At 40.1% G+C, this 21,446-nt stretch overlaps 1 protein-coding gene across 1 annotated transcript in view; it reads left to right on the top strand.

Annotated features, from left to right (window-relative positions):
• Positions 1-21,446, top strand: part of cpa6 (carboxypeptidase A6) — a 79,851-nt gene that overhangs the window by 43,437 nt on the left and 14,968 nt on the right. Inside the window, exons 5-9 of the mRNA XM_067977132.1 lie at positions 1,427-1,528; positions 1,616-1,720; positions 4,957-5,067; positions 14,068-14,158; positions 21,144-21,346. Of these exons, the coding sequence (XP_067833233.1) occupies positions 1,427-1,528; positions 1,616-1,720; positions 4,957-5,067; positions 14,068-14,158; positions 21,144-21,346 (612 nt within the window). The remainder of the gene's footprint in view (positions 1-1,426; positions 1,529-1,615; positions 1,721-4,956; positions 5,068-14,067; positions 14,159-21,143; positions 21,347-21,446) is intronic.

Raw genomic sequence — 21,446 nt, 5'->3', positions numbered from 1 at the left:
CCGTGTCAAAGGCTGCAGACAGGTCAAGAAGGATGAGGAGGGATAGTTTACCATGATCACAGTCACATAGGATGTCGTTTGTAACTTTCTCTGTGTCTCTGTCTCATTTCAAAATTAGTGTTTAAAATTTTCATTGCCAGTTAATAATGCTAGGAAACATTATCTATATTCCACAGTTCAGCTGATAACATTTTGGTAAATTCATTAATATTGACACATCAAAGCCACTTGGGGTTTTATTTTTAATGTCCTGCAACCAGTTGAGGCTTTAACTATAATTGTACTCAACATGCCACCCAGCAAGCCCCCAGATTTAGAGAGAGGTTTCAAACTAGCTTTAATTTTTTAGTTTTTTTTGTTATCTCATCAATCTATGACTGCTGCACGCTCCTCTGCTGATGTACTGGATCTACTGGTGTGCATTGCTAACAACTGAGGCCACTACGCATTTCCGCTGGACCCCAGACTTCAACTTTAGACTCTCTCATATTATCTCCTCCCGTTCTGTTTTTGACCAGGACATGCCATAGGAACAGCAATAGGCCATTCAGCTCCTTGAGCTGGTTCCACCATTCTACTAGATCATGACCAATCTGTACCTCGACGCCATTTATCCGCACTTTCTCCACATCCCTTGATACCCATCCCTAATAAAAATCTATCAATCTCGGTCTTGAAAATTTCAATGTACCCAGCATCCACAGTCTTTTGAAGGAGGGGTGGAGGGAGAGGAAGAGAAGGAGAGGAGGAGTGTTCCAGATTTCCACCATCCTACTCAATAATACTACAGCCTATGCTAATTTAGAGTAATTTTTTGCGTTCAAATTTCAAATTATCCAGTAGAACAAATCAAGCAATTATAATAATTAATTAAATAAATCAAGCAAGTTTGAATAACAGTAGGCTGTCATCTATTCTCATCTGCCTAAAAGTAGAGATGGGTTAAATTCAGAATATGCAGTTTTGAAATTCTGTTGCAGATCCCCGACTCTTCTGAAGATGTCTTTTAATAAGGCAATGTATGTTTTCAGTTGTGGTGTAAGCCTGTATTATGCAGTGCCAGGCAACAAATATCAGCTGGCATCATACAGAGAATAGAACAATGTGTCATCTTTAGTTGTACAAATAAGTGTTGAAATTCAAATAGGGCTCTATATGATTGTTAGTTGCCAAATGTTTGAGGATAGTGGGATCGTATTTGAGACTGCCTTTTGAACCTCAGGAGCTTATTAATGCTTTCCACACATTCAGTGCACATTATGGAAATGTTCTTCTTGAATGCAGGGACGAGGAAATACAAGACAGTATTATGCGTCTATTTAAAGACAGACTCATCCCATGTCCTCATTTATTGGAAACTATTGCATAAAATCGAATAGTTTATTTTGTGACATATGTTTTGAATGATAATTTGATAATTTTTCAGATACAAAGCTGGATGCATCAGATGAATCAAACACATTCTCATCTCCTTTATCTTTTCTCCATTGGAAAATCTTATGAAGGACGACCTCTCTTTGTTCTTCAGGTAGTTTACTCAGGTTACCAAAGGTATTACAATACGAAAGTCATCAGTCAAATATTTTGAGTATTTAATGTCCAATTTTGATTTCAGTTAGGCAAGAGATCACACCCATTTAAGAGAGCAGTGTGGATAGATTGTGGTATTCACGCTAGAGAATGGATTGGTCCAGCTTTTTGTCAATGGTTTGTCAAAGAAGTAAGTATTCAAACTTAACCAACTAAAATTATGTGCATTTTCTCATTTGCAGTGTTTAAGAGTCGATTTGGAACATTTAGTTTTATTTAATTGAATGGAACCACAAAATTGCACTATTGCAGCTACAATTATTGTGCCTTCAAATAGACAATTCAGTAGAGTGATTTCCTAGCATCATAGAAATTAAAGCACAGAATGAGGTAATTTAGGCCCGTCATCCCTGTGCCTCTGCTAGCTCCACAAAAGAGACCCATTTTCTTGCTCTTTCTCCATATGCTATTAAATTTTCTTCCTGTTTTTATCAGACTTCTTCTTAAACATTGTGAGTGAATCAGATTCAGTGTCCACATGTGATAATGTATTTCATATATTCTTTAGGTTGAAACAAATTGTCCCAATTCTCCCACTTTATGCTTCTAGGATTAATCCTGTTACCTGTTTACCAATTCACTGACCAGTTTAAATAATCTTTGTACACTCAAACCTTTTCATAATTTTTATCACTTCTGTTAGATCTCTCCTTAAAACTCTGCTCCAGTGAATGGTGCATTGGTCTTTGACCACTCCCTGCTGCAAATAATTACATTCTCCAAAACTCCTGTGCAAATAAATTCCTCTTAATCTCTTAATTTTAAGTTGATGACTCTTCATTATTGAGTGTCCAACCAAAGGAAATATTTCCTTATTCACCCTATCAAAATGTTCATAATTTTAAAAACTTCTATTTATTTTCCTCTTCTCCTGCTCTGCTCCCCTGAAAATAGTCCTGTTATATTGAGTATCCTCATAACAATAGTTTACCATCTCTGGCACAATCCTGGTGAATGTACACTGAACGCGCTCTATCGTTTTAATGGAGCATCCAAGCTGTGCATACGACTCTAACTGTGGCCTAACCAACATTTTGTATAAATTCATCATTACTTCTTTACTGTTGTACTCTGTGCCCCTATTTATAACACCCAAAATGCTACTGACCTTTTTATCTACATGCACTTGCATTTTAAAGGAATTATGTATTTGAACTGCTAGGTCTCTCTGTTCATCCACATCCTTGAGTGTCTTCCTATTAAGTGTATACTCCTATTCCTTGTTTTTTCTCCCAAATATATTACCTCACATTTATCCATATTAAATTGCACCTTCCACCTGTCTGCCCATCCTTACATTCCAGCACGGTGATTGAATCTTTTATTATTACAGCCATCCACCCCAGTTTTCCCCCTCTCTATCTCTCCTGAAAAGCTGTAACCAGAAATATTAAGTTCGTAGGCCTGTCCAAACCCAAGCTATGTCTCCACAATTGCTATTATATCATATCCACACTTAAAAATGCTTCTAGCTTTCTTGTTTTGTTTGAATGGTTTGTGTGTGCACATACATACCACTCACTCAATCCTAACTCCAGTTTTTTTGAACATTGACCCTCATTCTTTTTCTTAGTTTTCTCATTTAACTTTTTGATATCCCTTGCTCCTTCTACAACAATCCTTTTTTCTTTATCTCTCACTACCTCAAAGACCCTTTCCTTTTCTGCTGGTAATATTTTATCACTCTTTATTTCAGTGAAGCCTTCTGCTTCTATTCCACCAATGTTAATTATCCTGCTCTTTCTTTCTAGCCTTGACCCAGCACTCTGCTATATCCGTTCACATCATCTCCCTCTATTTAATCTCCTCAAGCATATTTGTTTCATTTCAGTTTGGAGGAAGGCTGCTCTTCAGGTCTTGCTTTTTAATCTAGCATCTAACTTCTTAAACTCCCTCTGCAGGACCTCAAATGTATTTCTGTCTATGGCATGGTTCCAACACTAATCGTGACTTTTTGCTGCTATCCATTCCTAATGAAGTTTTTTCACTCATTCCCTGATGTCTTTCACCCTGGCATGAATTGCCTAGATTTGAAGTCTCCCATTAGAACTATATTCTCCGATCCCTGATACCACCAACATAAATCATTGCGCAATGATCCTTTCTATAATGGGGTGTGCAAGACTGTACACAGTGCTCCAACTGTGATGTGGTGGAGAAAGGAGGCATCAACAGCTGCAGGCTGAATTTTCCATTGGGTGTTATGGGGAAAAATGTGCTCTCATTGGCTCCCTTCCCATCACCTCCTCATCATTCATGCTTCCCCCACTCCTTACTCTCCTCACACCCGCTTCAACTTCCCTCTACCTCCTCCCCTAACACTCCCTCACTCCCATTATTACCCCTACTCACTCCCACGGCTACCCTTACCTCTTTCCTTTTAAATTACCCATTCAAACCCTGTACTGTCCCCTCTCCTTGCTTTGTTGTTGCCCTTCGCTCTCCATCCACTCCTACATACTATCCTCAAAGGTGGGTCGTAAGTCAGAGGCCCTTCCCCTTCCACCTATTTCCCTTCTCACCTCCCCCACCTACCCTTTTACTCAGAGACTTTGTTTGATTTAAAAATTCAACATACTTTTATTTAAAGGAAATCAAATTAGGATGAGGAACAATTCAGTCTGTCAGCCGCTCTCTATATGGCTATGTCTCTGTGTCTCATAGGTGTCAGCAAATAGAATGCATACATTTTCTAACTGACATAATTAGAAACTTTCTGCTTGCTTCAAAATTCAACTTGTGTTTTTCTTTGAAAAATTAACTACACTTTGAAGTAGAAATCCCACAAACCCATAGGCCCACTGCAGAAGCTATAGCTTTCATCAGACATAGGCCCAATTAGATCTATCAGGGCAAGCTGAGCAGAATTCTTGAAGTAGCCAGGTAATGCTCCCAGAAATGCTCTCCAAGTTCTTCCGTGAATTTATAGGGGCAGGCCTAAAAACACCACTCTGTCCGTGCTGAGTGAAATTATCTTTGTAACACTATAGATTGGCATACATATGGCTCCTATTCCCAAATCGTATAAAGTCCCAGGACCTTCAGCACTGTGCCAATTTGTTTTTCCCAGCTAAAAAGTGTCTATTCCTACTCCTCGCATCACAACTCTCGTTACCATATTGTTATAAGCCTTCAATCTACCCACAAGAATAAGTTAGCTTAGATCGTCCTTGTTGTTTTCACAAGTACATTCTTTATTGTACAGTTAAATGATATACAAGCGACATGGGAATAGCCATATGTAAAGTAAGTGTTTATGTGGTAATAAATTGTTACCACTCCATATACAGTATTGCAAGCTTACAATTACAATGTACATCGGATTTTAAACAAAGCATCTGAGTGTTCGGTTTTCTTCTGTCTAAGGCAGTGCAAACATACCGCAGTGATCCTGTGATGCGCCGACTTCTAAATCAACTGTATTTCTACATCATGCCTGTTTTTAATGTAGATGGATACCATTATAGCTGGACAACTGTAAGTGCTAATTGGCATAGGGATAGACAGATCAGGAAGGTGACTGCGTGGCTGAAAGAGTGGTGTGGGAAGGAGGGCTTCCATTTCATGGGACACTGGCACCAGTACTTGGACACGAAGGAGCTATACTGCTGAGACGGGCTCCACCTGAACCAGAATGGGACCAGTGTCCTAGCAGAAAGGATAAATAGGGCTGTGGATAGGACTTTTAACTAGTAAGATGAGGGGAAGGATCTGGTGAAAATAACATAAGTCTGAAGATAAAAGAAATAGGAGATGAGAGTAAAGGTCAGATCAAGGTAAGGAATAAGGGTAGCATAATCAGTCAGGGAATAAATAGTTCAAATGTGCAAATAAGCACAAAATGACTGTTAAGATAAAGTGAGGGGAACAATTAATAAAAACAAATTAAATTGCCTGTACAGCAATGTGCACAGCATCTGAAACAAAATGAGGGAACTGGAGGCAATAATTCATAGTGAGGAGCCAGATGTAGTAGGGATAACTGAAACATGGCTACATAAAGAACAGGACTGGCAGTTAAATATTGCAGGATATAAGGTATTTAGAAAGGATGGGAAAGGAAGGGGGGGATAGCTGTACTAATTAGAGACAACATAGTGGCAATAGAAAAAAGGGACATCAGTAATAACATAGAAACAGAATCCATATGGATTGCGACAAAGGATAAGAAGGGATTGATCATGTTACTAGGTATATTCTATAGACCACCTAATAGTGAAGTAAGATATATGCAGGCAAATCTATGAAATGAGTAAAAAACATCGAATAGTAATCATGGGAGATTTCAAATACCCCCCCAAATAAACCGGCAAGAAGAGGAAGGGAAAGGAGAATGGAGTTTTTACAGTGTGTACAGAATTCCTTCCAGTATGTGAGAAGCCCAACAAGAGAGGAATCATTGCTGGATCTAGTAATGGGAAATGAATCAGAACAGATAAGTAAACGTAGGGGAACATCTAGGCAATAGTGATCATAACATAATAAGGTTTAAAATAATGATTGAGAAAGACATAAGTAAGACAAAGATTTAAGTAACAGATTGGGGAAAAAAAGCTAATTTTGAGAGGGTAAGAATGGAACTAGGGAAGGTAAGTGGAAAAAAATTGACAGACAAAGTGCTCGAACAGCAGTGGGAAATATTTAAAACGGTGATCAATAGAGTTCAGGAGACATACATTCCTCTCAAAGGGAAAAAAAAGAACAAACTAGTCAATAATGAAACACCACGGATGAATAAAGAGATTAGGGTAAAATTGAAATTGAAGAAAAATACATACTCTAAATACGTAGACAATAAAGGAGAGGATGACAAAAGGGAATATGTAGAGGCTAGGGAGGAAGTCAAAAAAACAATTAGGAAAGCAAAGAGGAACTGCGAAATGAAATTATCAAGGAATATAAAAAGAAATAGTAAAGTATTCTACAGATACATAAATAACAATAGAAAAATCAGGATAGGGATAGGGCCACTAATGGATGCTCAAGATAAATTCACAGGTAATGACAGGGAGATGGCAGAAAATTTGAATAGTTACTTTGCCGCGGTATTTACCAGGGTGGACATGACAATAGAAGAAAAGATCAAAAAAGATATAAAAGACATTTAAGATAGAAAGTGGGGGAGATAATTGATAAACTAATCAAACTAAGAGAGGATAAAACCCTTGGTTCAGATGGATTGCATCCACGCATATTAAAAGAAGTTAGGGAAGAGATAGAAGAGGCACTATATAAAAATTCATTAGAAAAGGGAATAGTGCCAGAGAACTGGCAGACAGCTAATGTTGTTGCATTTAAAATGGGAGGTAGAACAAGTGCAGGGAACTATAGACCAGTTGGCTTAACATCGGCGATAGGAAAGATAATGGAATCTTTACTCGTAGATGTAATAGAAAAACATCTAGAAAACGAAAATATAATAGAATAGTCAGCACTGATTCCAGAAGGGAAAGTCGGCAAGCGGTGGGAAAGAACGAGACCAGAGTGGGGATATAAACAGCGCAGAGAAAACGGGAGTTCAGTCGGCGAGCGGCGGGCAAGAGCAAGACCAGAGCGGGGATATAAACAGTCCGGAGAAAGCGGGATTCAGTCAGCGAGTGGTGGGAAAGAGTGAAACCAGAGCGGGGATATAAACAATGCAGAGAAAACGGGAGTCCAGTCGCTGCCAGTCAGAACCCACCCACCAGGTTCTGAGAAAAACCCAAGTTTGATGTCACAGGGAAACACGTAAGTGATTGGTTGGTGAGTATTTGACTCATTTAACTTTCAAAACAAGTGTAACTTAGTAATTGTAAGGTTTTAGTAGTAGTAGAAGCTTTACTGGCACTTGTAAAGCTTATTGGGAGTAGTTGGGTTTATAAATTATAAATTTAATTAATAATAATAATAAATTAATTAACACATAATAAAGATGGCAGGGCAGGTGATGTGCAATGACTGCAAAATGTGGGAGCTCCTGGACGACCAGTGTGATCCAGGGCAAACACGTCTGTAGTAAGTGTCTGCAGCCTGAGGAGCTTCGGCTCAGAGTCGTTGAGCTGGAGGCCGAGCTGCAGACACTGCGACACATCAGGGAGGGGGAAAAATACCTGGACATTCGGTTCCAGGAGGCGGTCACACCCCTTAGGATAAAGTCGTCTAAATTGGTCAGGGTCAGGAGGGTGTGACTGCGAGCGAGGCAGGTAAGGGGATCGAGAAGGTATAAGTGGAGGAGCCACAGCCTTTGCAATTGTCCAACTGGTTTGAGGTGCTTGCAGCTTGTATGGACGAAAGCGGCGGCTACAGGGTGGATGAGCAAACTGACCGTGGCACCATGGTACAGGAAGCCATTCAAGCAGGGGGAGTTAGTAGGAATGTAGTGGTAGTAGGGGATAGTATAGTCAGGAGGATAGACACAGTTCTCTGCAGCTGAGAACGAGAGTCCAGAAGGCTGTGTTGCCTGCCCGGTGCCAGGATTCGGGACATCTGCTCTGGGCTGGAGAGGAACTTGCAGTGGGAGGGGGAGGATCCAGTTGTTGTGGTCCACGTAGGTACCAATGACATAGGTAGGATGAGAGAAGAGGTTCTGCTTAGAGAGTATGAGCAGCTAGGGGCTAAATTGAAAAGCAGAATCTCAAGGGTAATAATCATTGGATTATTACCTGAGCCACGAGCAAATTGGCATAGGGTCAATAAGATTAGAGTTAAATTCTTGGCTCAAAGATTGATGTGGGAGAAATGGGTTTCGATTCATGGGGCACTGGCACCAGTACTGGGGAAAGTGACAGCTGTACTGTTGGGACGGGCTTCATCTGAACCGTGCTGGGGCCAGTGTTCTGGTGAATCGTATAACTAGGGCGGTAGAAAGGGCTTTAAACTAAATAGTGGGGCCGATGGATCAAGTAAGGGAAGATGTGATAAATTAAAGAAAGAAGACAAGGCAAGAGAGCAAGGTAGCAATAAGGGAAATGATAATCAGAGGGTGGCAGGAAGGGACAGAGCATGCAATCTTAAGAGTGCGCCAGCAGATAAGACTAGAGGTTGCAAAAATAGTAAAAGGACAGCACTAAAGGCTTTGTATCTGAATGCGTGTAGCATTCGTAACAAAATGGATGAATTGATAGCTTAAATAGAAATAAATATGTACGATCTGATAGCCATTACAGAGACATGGCTGGAACCTGAATATCCATGGGTACTTGATATTTCGGAAGGACAGGAAGCTAGGAAAAGGTGGAGGGGAAGCTCTGTTAATTAAGGATGACATGAGTATAATGGAGAGAAATGACCTTAGTTCTAAAGACCAAGATGTAGAATCAGTTTGGGTAGAGATGTGAAATAGTAAAGGCAAGAAGTCACTTGTGGGAGTAGTTTATAGGCCCCCTTACAGTAACCATATTGTAGGAGAGGAAATACAGGAAGAAATAATGGGGGTTTTGAGAAAGGAACAGCGATAATCATGGTGATTTTAATCTACATATAGATTGGAAGAATCTGATTGGCAAATGTAGCCTGGAAGATGAGTTCATAGAGTGCTTTCAGGACAGTTTCTTAAAGCAGCACATTCTAGAGCCAACCAGAGAACAGGCTATTCTAGATCTGGTAATGTGTAATGAGACAGGATTAATTAAATATATCATTGTAAAGGAGCCTCTAGGTAGCAGTGATCACAATATGATTGAATTTCACATTCAGTTTGAGGGCGAGAAGAGTAAGTCAAAGACTAGTGTTTTAAACTTAAATAAGGGCAATTATGAGGGCATGAAGACAGAGCTGCCAAAAGTGAACTGGGAACTTAGGTTAAGGGATAGGTCAGTAGAGATACAGTGGCAGACATTTAATGAGATATTTCATAACACTCAGCAAAGATGCATTCCAGTGAGAAAGAAAGACTCTAGGGGAAGGATGTACCATCAGTGGCTAACTAAGGAAGTTAAAGATTGTTTCAATTGAAAGAAAAAGCATACAATTCCGCGAAGATTAGTGGCAGGTCAGAAGATTGGACAGAATATAAAAAACAGCACAGAATGACGAAAAGAATCATAAGGAGGGAGAAATTAGTGTACGAGAGAAAGCTAGCTAGAAATATAAAAACAGAAGTAAGAGTTTCTACAGGGATTTAAAAAGGAAAAGAGTAAGTAAAGTGAGCATTGGTCCTCTAGAGAGTGAGTCTCGGGAATTAATAATGGAGAATAAGGAAATAGCGGATGAATTGAACAGATATTTTGCGTCCGTCTTCAGTGTAGAGGATACAAATAACATGCCAGAAATAATTGTGAATCAAGAGGTGAAAGGGAGGGAGGAACCTAAAACATTTACAATCACCAGGGAAAGGGTTCTGAAAAAAATATTAGAACTAAAAGCTGACAAGTCCCCAGGTCCTGACGGACTTCATCCTGGGGTCTTAAAAGAAGTGGCTGCAGAGGTAGTAGATGCATTGGTACTACTTTCCAAAATTCCCTAGATTCTGGAAGGGTCCCATCAGATTGGAAAATAACAAATGTAACTCCTCTATTCAAGAAAGGAAGGAGACAAAAAGCAGGAAACCACAGGTCAGTTAGCTTAACATCTGTCAAAGGGAAAATGCTAGAATCTATTATTTAGGAGGTTAATGCAGGGCACTTAGAAAATCTCAATGTAATCAGGTAGAGTCAACACGGCTTTATGAAAGGGAAATTGTGTTTGACTAATTTATTAGAGTTCTTTGAGGAAGTAACAAGCAATGTGGATAAAGGGGATCCTGTGGATGTGATGTACTTGGATTTCCAGAAGGCATTTGACAGGGTGCCACATCAAAGGCTAATACACAAAATAAGAGCTCATGGTGTCATGGGTAACATATTAGCATGGATAAAGGATGGTTAGCTAACAGGAAACGGAGAGTAGGCATAAATGGGTCATTTTCAGGTTGGCAAGATGTAACGAGTGGAGTGCCACAGGGATCAGTACTTGGCCCTCAACTATTTACAATCTATTTCAATGACTTGGATGAAGGGACCGAATGCATGGTTGCTAAATTTGCTGATGAGACAAAGGTAGGTGGGAAAGTAAGTTGTGAAGAGGACATAAGGAGTCTGCAAAGGGATATAGATAGGTTAAGTGAGAGGGCAAAAATTTGGCAGGTGGGGTATAATGTGGGAAAATGTGAACTTGTCCACTTTGGCAGGAGGAATAGAAAAGCAGTATATTATTTAAATGGAGAGAGATTGCAGAACTCTGAGGTACAGAGGGATCTGGGTGTCCTAGTACATGAATCACAAAAAGTTAGTATGCAGGTACAGCAAGTGATTAGGAAGGCAAATGGAATGTTGTCATTTATTGCAAGGAGAATGGAATATAAAAGTAGAGATGTTTTGCTACAGTTGTACAGGGCATTGGTGAGACCACATCTAGAATACTGTGTGCAGTTTCGGTCTCCTTATTTAAGAAAGGAGATAATTGCTTTGGAGGTGGTTCAGAGAAGGTTCACTCGACTGATTCCTGGGATGAGGGGGTTATCTTATGAGGAAAGGTTGGACAAGTTGGGCCTGTATACACTGGAGTTTAGAAGAATGAGAGGTGATCTTATTGAAACATAAGATCCTGAGGGGACAAGAGTCAGATCAGCCATGATCTTATCAAATGGCAGAGCAGGCTCGAGGGGCCAAATTACCTGCTCCTGCTCTTAATTCGTATGTTTGACTAACATTACTGAATTCTTTGAAGAAGTAACAAAGTGTAGATAAGGGTAATGCAGTAGAGTTCTGGTCACCACATTACAGGAAAGATGTGATTGCACTAGAGAGGGTCCAGAGGAGATTTACGAGGATGTTGCCGGGACTGGAGAATTTTAGCTATGAGGAAAGATTGGATAGGCTGGGGTTGTTTTCATTGGAACAGAGGAGGCTGAGGGGTGATTTAATCATGTATAAAATCATGAAGGGCCTAGATAGAGTGGATAGGAAGGACCTATTTACCTTAGCAGAGGTGGTATAGATTTAAAGTAATTGGTAGAAGGATTAGAGGGGAGCTGAGAAGAAATTTTTTCACACAGAGGGTGGTGGGGGTCTGGAACTCGCTGCCTGAAAGGGTGGTAGAGGCAGAAACCCTCAACTCATTTTAAAAAGTACTTGGATGTGCACTTGAAGTGCTGTAACCTACAGGGCTACAGACCAAGTACTGGAAAGTGGGATTAAGCTGGATAACTTTTTCAGCTGGCATGGACATGATGGGTTGAATGGCCTCCTTCTGTGCCGTAACTGTCAATGATTTTACGTAATATATTTGGATTTTCAAAATTGTAGACTCATGATTAAGGTCAGAGCATGTGGAGTCATGGGACAGGTAGCAGAATGGATAGCAGGTTGGCTACAAAACAGAGTAGGGATTAAGGGTAGCTACTCAGACTCGCAAAAGGTGGGAAGTGGTGTTCAACAGGGATATGTGCTGGGTCCACTGTTATTCACAATTTTCATTAACAATTTGGTCTCGGGAATGGAAGAACCATTTCAAAATTTGCAGACATAGAAAATAGGAGCAGTGGTGGGCCATACGGACCCTTGAGCCTATTCCACCATTCAATAAGATTATGGCTGATCTTTCTCAACTTCACTTTTCCAACCTATCCCCTTATCCCTTGATTCCCTTAGTGTCCAAAAATCTATCGATCTCAATCTTGAATGTAATCAACGACTGAGCATCCACAGGAGATGGGATAGAGAATTCCAAAGATGCACAACCCCTCATCTCTGTCCAAAATGGTCGACCTCTTATCTTGAGACTATGACCCCTACTTCTAGACTCTCCAGCTAGGGGAAACAACTTCTCAGCATCTACCCTGTCAAGCCCTCTAAGAATTTTATATGTTTCAATGAGATCATCTCTCATTCTTCTAAACTCCAGAGAATATAGGCCCATTCGTCTCAATCTCTTCTCATAGGACAACCCTCTCATCCCAGGAATCGATCCAGTAAACCTTTGTTGCACCCCCTGTAAGGCAAGTACATCCTTAGGTAAGGAGACCAAAACTGTACACAGTACACAGGTGTGGTCTCACCAGAGCCCTATAAAATTTTAGCAAGACCTCCTTACTCTTATACACCAACCCCCTTGCAGTAAAGGCTAACATAACATTTGTCTTACTAATTGCTTACTGTACCTGCATGTTAACTATCTGTGATTCATGTACAAGGACACCCAAATCCCTCTGACTACCAACATTTCTTAGTCTCTCTCCTTTTTAAAAAAAAATATTCTGCTTTTCTATTCTTCCTACCAAAGTGGATAATTTCACATTTTCCCACATTATACGCCATCTGCCACCTTCTCGCCCACTCACTTAACCTGCCTATATTCCTTTGCAGCCTCTTTGTGTCCTCCTCACAGCTTGGACGGCACCAAATTGTATTAACTAAACCCCCCCAAGGGGAGAATGCCTCAAAATGCAAGAAGACATTAATAAACTTGCAGAATGGATGAGTAATTAGCAAATTAATTTCAATGTAAATAAGTGAGGTGCTTTTTGGTAGGAAGGATAAGGAGGCCACATACTGCTTGGATAATAAGAGTCTAAACGGGATAGAGGCGCAAAGGGTTCTCGGGGTACAGATACACAAATCACTAAAAGTAGCGATGCAGGTTAATAAGACCATAAAAAAGCCAAATGAAGCACTGATGTTCATTTTTAGAGGGATAGAATTGAAAAGCAGAGAAGTTACGATTCACAAGGATGATACCAGAACTGAGAGGATATATTTATCAGGAAAGGCTGAACAGGTTGGAGCTCTTTTCTCTTTAGAAGAGAAGGTCGAGGGGTGAACTGATAGAGGTCTTTAAGACAATGAAAGGATTTGATAGGGTCAATGTGGAGAAGATGTTTCCACTTGTGGGGGAGTCCAAAACAGGAGGTCATAAATATAAGATAGTCACTGATAAATCAATGGGGAATTCAGGAGACACTTTTCTTTTACCCAGAGTGGTTAGAATGTGGAACTCGCTACCGCAAGGAGAAGTTGAGACGATTTGCATAGATGCATTTAAGGGAAAGCTAGATAAACACATGCAGGAGAAAGGAAAAGAAGGATATGCTGATCGGGTTAGATGAAGTAGGGAGGGAGGAGGCTCATGTGAAGCATAAACATCGACATGGACTTGTTGGGCTGAATGGCCTCTTTCTGTGCTGTAGATTCATTGTAAGTGAAGTGTGTTTTTTCTTAAGCAAGTCCACCAAAAATCAGTTCCAATTATAGTTTTTGTTGGTGCCCTCTTTTTAAGCAAACAGTTTAAACTCGTGGAGGTCTATGACTTTATAAATTCGAAGAGCTAGTAAAGTTCTTTTGTTATATGGTCATGTAAAGAAAATTTGGGTATAGCTGTGAATAAAAAATGATCGCGTGGCTCTGTGTTGGCAAGTGACCTATTGTTTTATCAATCATTACAATTAGAGAGGAGATGTAATTTAGAAAGTCGAACTCTGATAATTGTCATTTGAAACCTGTGCAATTTTTGCATTATGTTTAGGATCGTTTCTGGAGAAAGACACGTTCTAATAGTACCCATTTCAATTGCCATGGAGTTGATGCCAACCGTAATTGGAAAGTCAAGTGGTGCAGTAAGTTCAAAAATGGAATATTGTTCCATCTCTCTTTTCTGTCTGATTTATAAATGTTATGAGAAGAATTCCTCTGATCGATGTGACATAGTAATTTAGTAATAATTTCATTCAGGAGTAGATCATTGGTCCATTCAACCTACCCATTCAATTTCCCACACATTATCTAGATGCATTTCCAAATTTAATAACTATGAATTTATCTATGCTATGCTGTTTGGGAAGAATTTGTCTAGTCCTCTGTTCAACCCATCATAGTTTCTTGTTCCACTACTCTTGCTGGTAGTCTGTTCCATAAGTTTATCATCCTCTAACTGAAGGAAAATTGCTGAATTTTCCATTTTCATTTGTCATCTTTAATTTGAACCTATGGCCCTTGTCGTTGCATTTCATACACAGCAAAAAAAACTGGATCTAATCTCCTCATAATCTTAAATATTTCTATCAAATCACACCTCTGCCTTCTCTTTTCAAGAGAGAAAACCCAAGGGAACTAATATCATCTTATAGCTCTGTTCCTTAATTTCTGGAATTAATTTAGTATTCCTCCTTTGCATCTCTCCAATAACTTAATCTCCTTTTTAAAACAGGGAGATTAAAATTTCAAGCAGTACTCCAGATGCAATCTCAAAGTCCAGATATAATTTTCAAATGACCTTTTCTTGACTTCTAAGTTGCATTCCTAGCTATACATACCAACATGCAGCTTCCTAACTGCCTGTGAACACTGTGCTGATACTTTTAGCACCCCATCTACCAAATCCTCAAGATCTTTTTCCTATTTTGAATCATTTTGTGCACATTGATAATCACCTTGGACATGATTCCTCCACCAAATCACTGACTTAAAAACTATAAACAGTAGCAGTACCAGCACCGACCCCCGTGGCACACCACTGAATAACTGCCACCCAGATACATCCCATGTATTTCTACTCACTACTGTTTACCAACCAACCAGTTACTAATTCAGTCATGCCTTGCCTTCTATTATATGGGCCAGAACCATATATAATTGTCTTACGTGGAACAGGGTCAAATGCTCTCCATTGGTTAAGCACAATCTGCTGCTCCACAGTGCCATGGTGTTGCTCTTCATTTTGTCGCCTGAGTCTCTGTCCTTCTCCTAGTCACAGGTATCGAAAACTGTATACCTATTGGACAAATCCAGACCCACAATGTTTTCCTCTACTAGTTCCTCCTGTCTCCTCCATTCCCTGTCGGTGATCATCCACTTCCCTAACTGTTTTACTGTATTCTTTTGTGGGGTGACCTCATTCTAGAACGTATCTTTTATAAAGCTTTCCTCCCCATGTATGTTGTGAAGGGTAACCAGCTGGTCCTCGAGCTCAGCATCACTGTGCTTGAGCAACACACCTTTCTGACACTTCATGAGTGTGTACCCCTCCTGGAACTTTGCTGAGCAAGGACATTCTACATAATATATGTTACACATATCACAAGCCTAGCTTCTGTTCCTACCACTGCTATACTTCTAATTTAGACTTAATTAATTAGAACTAATTATTATTTACTTGCCTGGTCTTGCAGATTCAGCCCCATTCTCTCAGCACCAAACTCCTGGTCAGACCAAAATTCTACCTCCTTTCAGTTAAAAACTCAGTCTGTCAGTATCTCACTCAGTTGGCCTCTCACCGCTCAAGAAATGTTTTCAGTGTAACCCTTCATCAGAACAGAAAACTGAAAGATCATTAGCTAATAAGACCATAGAGGTTTACAGCATAGAAGGAAGCCATTGGGTCTATGCAGGTTCTTTGCTAGAGCAATCCAAAACTAATCCCATTGCTCTGCTCTCTCCCCATACTCTCTGCATAAAGAATTTTTCCTAACTTCTGTCCTAACTTTCTTAGTGATAACTTTAAATTGATGATTCCTTCTCACAACTCCCAAACCAAATGAGAGTCTTTCCTTAGGCACTGTATTAAAACACTTCATAATTTTAAAAACCTCTATTAATTCTCCTCTTAGCCTTCTCTGCTCCCCTGGAAATAGTTCCAGTATCTCAAGTCTATCCTCATAACTGAAATTTGACATCCCTGCCATCATCCTGGTGAATCTACATTGAATCTATGTGTTAAATTTAAACAAAGCCAATTGCATAGGTATGAGGGGCGAGTTGGCTAAGGTAGATTGGAAAATTAGATTAAAAGATATGACGGTACATAAGCAATGGTGAACATTTAAAGAAATAATTCATAATTATCAACGAATATACATTCCCTTGAAGAATAAAAACTCCACGGGAAAAGTGATCTAACCATGGCTATCTAGAGAAGTTAAGGATAGTATTAGATTAAAAGAAGTGGCTTACAATGTTGCCAAAAATAGACGTAAGCCCGAGGATTGGGAGGGTTTTAGAAATCAGTAAAGGATGACCAAGAAATTGAAAGAGGGAGAAAATTTAATGAGAGTAAACTAGCAAGAAATATAAAAACAGATTTTAAGAGCTTCTACGACTATGTAAAAAGGAAGAGATTAGCGAAAATAAATGTGGGTCCCTTTAGAGGCAGAGACAGGAGAAATTATAATGGGGAATAAGGAAATGACAGAGACATTAAATAAATATTTTGTACCTGTCATCACAGTAGAAGACACAAAAAAAATGGAAATAGTGGGGAATCAAGGGTCCAATGAGAGTGAGGAACTTAAAGTAATTAAGATTAGTAAAGAAAAAGTACTGGAGAAATTAATGGAACTAAAAGCCAACAAATCCCCTGGACCTGATGGCCTACATCCTACGATTCTAAAAGAGGTGGCTGCAGAGATCGTGGATGCATTGGTTTTGATCTCCCAAAATTCCCTAGATTCTAGAACGGTCCCCGTGGATTGGAAGGTAGCAAAGGTAACCCCGCTATTCAAGGGAGAGAGAAAACTGGGAACTATAGGCCAGTTAATCTGACATCAGCAGTAGAGAAAATGCTAGAATCTATTATTAAAGATGTATCTATTATTAAAGGGCACTTAGAAAATCATCAAATGATCAGGCAGAGTCAATACGGTTTTATGAAAGGGAAATTAGGGGTTAAATTGGATAACCCTAAAAACCAGGCACGGGTAGTTTGATCCGCTATTAACCTGCGCCCGGTGTTCCTGCGCAGGCAGGACGAGACTTTCAACCAGCTTGTGGACTGACCTTCAATCAGCGTTGTCACGACGATTCAGTGCAATTTGTACTTTCCACCCGCAAGGGGAGCCCCAATCTCTTAAAGGCAAGCTGTCTCTTAAAATCTCTTAAAGGTAGCTGGTACCTGTTATTTGCTGAAAATAACAGTCTGCTGTCTGAACAGAGATCAGACATTGCACATGTAAAACACAGATGCAAATCCCGTCCCTACGTTTACAAATTGATGAGTTATGTTAAAACATTGAATAAAGGTTACACGCTACTAAATCCCACATCCTCCAATCTGTATGCCAGACCTCACCAATCTGCCGATCTGAGTTTGTACCAGGCCTGCGAGAGTGCGTGCAACAAGGTTCTCTGCTGATGCACTAGAGGCCTTGGTGCAAGAGGTGGACAGAAGGAGGGACATCCTATATCCACAGAAGGGGGGGAGGGGCAAGAGGCCCTCCAAACATATGCCCAAGAGACAGTGGGGGACGCAATCAATGCCAGGCGCACAGCATCATGAACATGGATGCATTGCAGGAAGAAGTTCAATGCTTTGAGACAAGTGGTCAAGGTGAGTGAGGTCAACTGTCAAGTGACATCTCCTACCAACTACACCACTAGCCGCATCCACTGCTCCATGCACTACACTCCCCATCACCCACCTACCAACAAACTCTTTCCATCAGTACTCAACTCTTCTAATCAGATGCTTCCTCTCACCCTTACACATTACACTCACAGGCCAAACACACTGGCAGCTATTCAACCATGACAGATGCATAATCACCCAGACACATGTTCTGCTTTCTTGCAGGAGAAGGTGGCGCATAACAGGAAGCAGCAAGTGGCAGTGGCATTTAGGACCTCGAGCCTTTTCCACCATTCAATGAGATCATGGTGGACCTGTGACCTAACTCCATGCACCCGTCTTAGCCCCATATCTCTTAATACCCTTGGTTCACAGAAATCTGTCGATCTCAGATTTAGAATTCATAATTGAGCTGGCATCCGCTTCCGTTTGCAGAAGAGCATTCCAAACTTCTACCACCCTTTTGCGTGTAGCAAAGTTTCCTAACTTCACTCCTGCAGGTCCTGGCTCTAAATGTTAGGCTACGTCCCCACGTCCTAGTATTCAAGTATAGGAGACCTCCAGAAACAGTTACAAATGTATTGGCAGCCAGAAGCAATAATTCAGCAACTAACCTGTAAATCCTGCATGGTCCCTTTAAATAGTGCTGGTGGGGATCTTCCAGGCACTCCAAGACATGTTCAGATGGTCGTGGTTAAGACTGTGCATTGAGTTGAGCCTTAGGTCCCAAAATGGTGTCTATCACTTTAAATCAGCGTTGCACACTGATTGTATCCATTTTCTCCTTACTTTACATGCATCCGGCGTTCGGTATTTGCGCATGCGCTAATACCTATACCAAGATGGTGTCCGGCATCCGTCACGCTGGAAACGTGCATGCGCAGCCAAAGTGGCACTTGGGGAGGCCGTGTAGCGCCGAAACAACGGGCGCTAGACGGCCGAATTTCTAGCCCATTGTGTTTGACAAATCTTTTAGTTTTTTGAGGGTGTAACTAGCAGGGTAGATAAGGTGGAACCAGTCAATGTAATATTTGGATTTTCATAAAGCATTCGATAAGGTGCCACACAAGAGATGTTCCACAAGGTTAGGGGCTATGAGATTGGGGGTAATATATTAGCATGTATTGAGGATTGGTTAACTGATTTTTAAAAAAGAGAAGGAATAAAAGGGTCATTTTTGGGTTGGTAGGTTGTGACGAGTGGGGTGCCGCAAGGATCAGTACTTGGGCCTCAGCTGTTTACAATATATATCAATGACTTAGATGAGGAGACCAAGTGTAATGTATCCTAGTTTGCTGACGATATAAAGCTAGGTGGGAAAGTAAGCTGTGAGGAAGACACAGGGTCTGCAAAGGGATATAGACAGGTTAAGTGAGTGGGCAAGAAGGTGGCAGATGGCGTATAATGTGGGGAAATGTGAAATTATCCACTTTGGTAGGAAAAATAGAAAAGCAGAATAATTTTTAAAAGGTGAGAGACTAGTAAATGTTGGTAGTCAGAGGGATTTGGGTGTCCTTGTACACGAATCACAGAAAGTTAACTTGCAGGTACAGCAAGCAATTAGGAAGGCAAATAGTATGTTGGGGTACAAGAGTAAAGAAGTCTTGCTACAATTGTACAGGGCTTTGGTGAGACCACAACTGGAGTACTTTGTACAGTTTTGGTCGTCTTACCCAGGGAAGGATATACTTGCCTTAGAGGGGGTGCAACGAAGGTTCACTAGATTGATTCCTGGGATGAGAGGGTTGTCCTATGAGGAGAGATTGAAACAAATGGGCCTATATTCTCTGGAGTTTAGATGAATGAGAGGTGATCTCATTGAAACGTATAAAATTCTTAGAGGGCTTGACAGGGTAGATGCTGAGAGGCTGTTTTCCCTGGTTGGAGAGTCTAGAACTAGGGGCCATTGGGGGTAATTTTAACCCCCAAGGGCGGGTGGGTTGGGCGCGGGTGGGAGTTGAAAATAGTTGTTCTTTTAGGTCGCAATCGCAACATTTTCATGGGGGTTAAAATTACCCTCATAGTCTCAAGGTAAGAGGTCAGCCATTTAGGACTGAGATGAGGAAAAATTTCTTCACTGAGGGTTGTGAATCTTTGGAGTTCTCTACCCAAATGTCAATTTTTATTACAGTATCAGCAGGCTATTTGAGCATGAGAGGGAAAATCCATCTAATGCTGAGATGAATGCATAAAAAAAATATTGTTGACATAATTTTAAGCCAAGTCTGCAATTTTCCAATAGTTGCTGCAACAGCATAAAATTCCCAACAGTCCAAAAAAAACACTCATTTATTCTGTGAGAATGTTAGGACTATCCTGTAAAATTTTGACAAATTTTGCCAACACAGGTGTTACGTTAATTGGCCTATAATTCCCTTCTCAAATATTTCCCTTTAAATCAAAAGTAAAAGGTTTTAAAGCTAAAAGTGGAGTACAAGAAGGAAGATAAAAGAAAGGGTAAAACTAATGCAATTACGAAATTCATAAAAGAACATTGTTTGCTTATGCAAAATGTATTTGCTTACAATTTTAATAGTTACCTGTTAATCTTATTTTCTGTAAATTTCACAATCATTATTCTTTCAGTATGGACATCATCATACATCAACAACATGAAGCGTTCTGGCCATCAATATCTGCCATAACACCTGCCACCAACAAAACAAATAGGGGCCTAAAAAGGCAATAAATCTCTCCACTCAAACTTAGTAGATACTTAAAAAATGGAACTCTGTGAATGCTGATGAAAGGTTAACATTTTAAGTGTAACCCATCTTTCTCTTCCAGATACTGTGCATTTCTAGCATTTTCTGTTTTAATTTATATTTCTAGCATTGATGTGTTTTTATATCTGACATATGGGAGTGATTTCTAAGTTTTAATCTCATCTACAAGTTCAAATCATGGTATATGTTATAAATTGGATAGCCAAGTGGTGAAGGATAGAATATTAGAGACGGGACTTGGATGCTTCCAAGCTTTTATTCACAGAGATCCCCCTTACACACACCACACCCTAGATAAGCTCTCATATAAAAAGATACAAGAGAATCCCCAATTGACACACACCACCTGAATATAATTAGCACTCATTGATATGAATCACATATTAACAGTATAATTAACAGTATAAACCACTTAAGTTTGACCCTTGGTTCATAGCATCATCACAATTTCTCAATAAGGTTAATGTCTTTTCATCATTCCCAGGTATCTATTTTTCTCTGTAGCTTTCACTTATAAAGTTTTCTCTAACTCTTTAGGTGAAGGTGCTTCCTTGCATCCTTGTGCTGATACATACTGTGGACCTGTGCCAGAATCTGAGCCAGAAGTAAAGGCTGTTGCAACCTTCCTACGTAAACATAAGAAACAAATTAAAGCATACATTTCATTCCATGCATATTCACAAATGCTACTATATCCGTACTCCTATAAGGATGCAATCATTCCTAACTTCAAGTGTGTGGTAAGTAGAATTAACTTGAATTAGTATTTTAAACACATTGGGGTAGAGTTTCTGCTAGATTGCGCAGGTTTTTGCATGGAAAATCAAGCGCAATTTACGT

This window comes from Heptranchias perlo, chromosome 3, assembly GCF_035084215.1.
Source record: "Heptranchias perlo isolate sHepPer1 chromosome 3, sHepPer1.hap1, whole genome shotgun sequence".
NCBI classification, from domain to species: domain Eukaryota; kingdom Metazoa; phylum Chordata; class Chondrichthyes; order Hexanchiformes; family Hexanchidae; genus Heptranchias; species Heptranchias perlo.
Note: the sequence above shows the minus strand (reverse complement) of the source record. Positions and strands in the feature narration are given on the sequence as shown.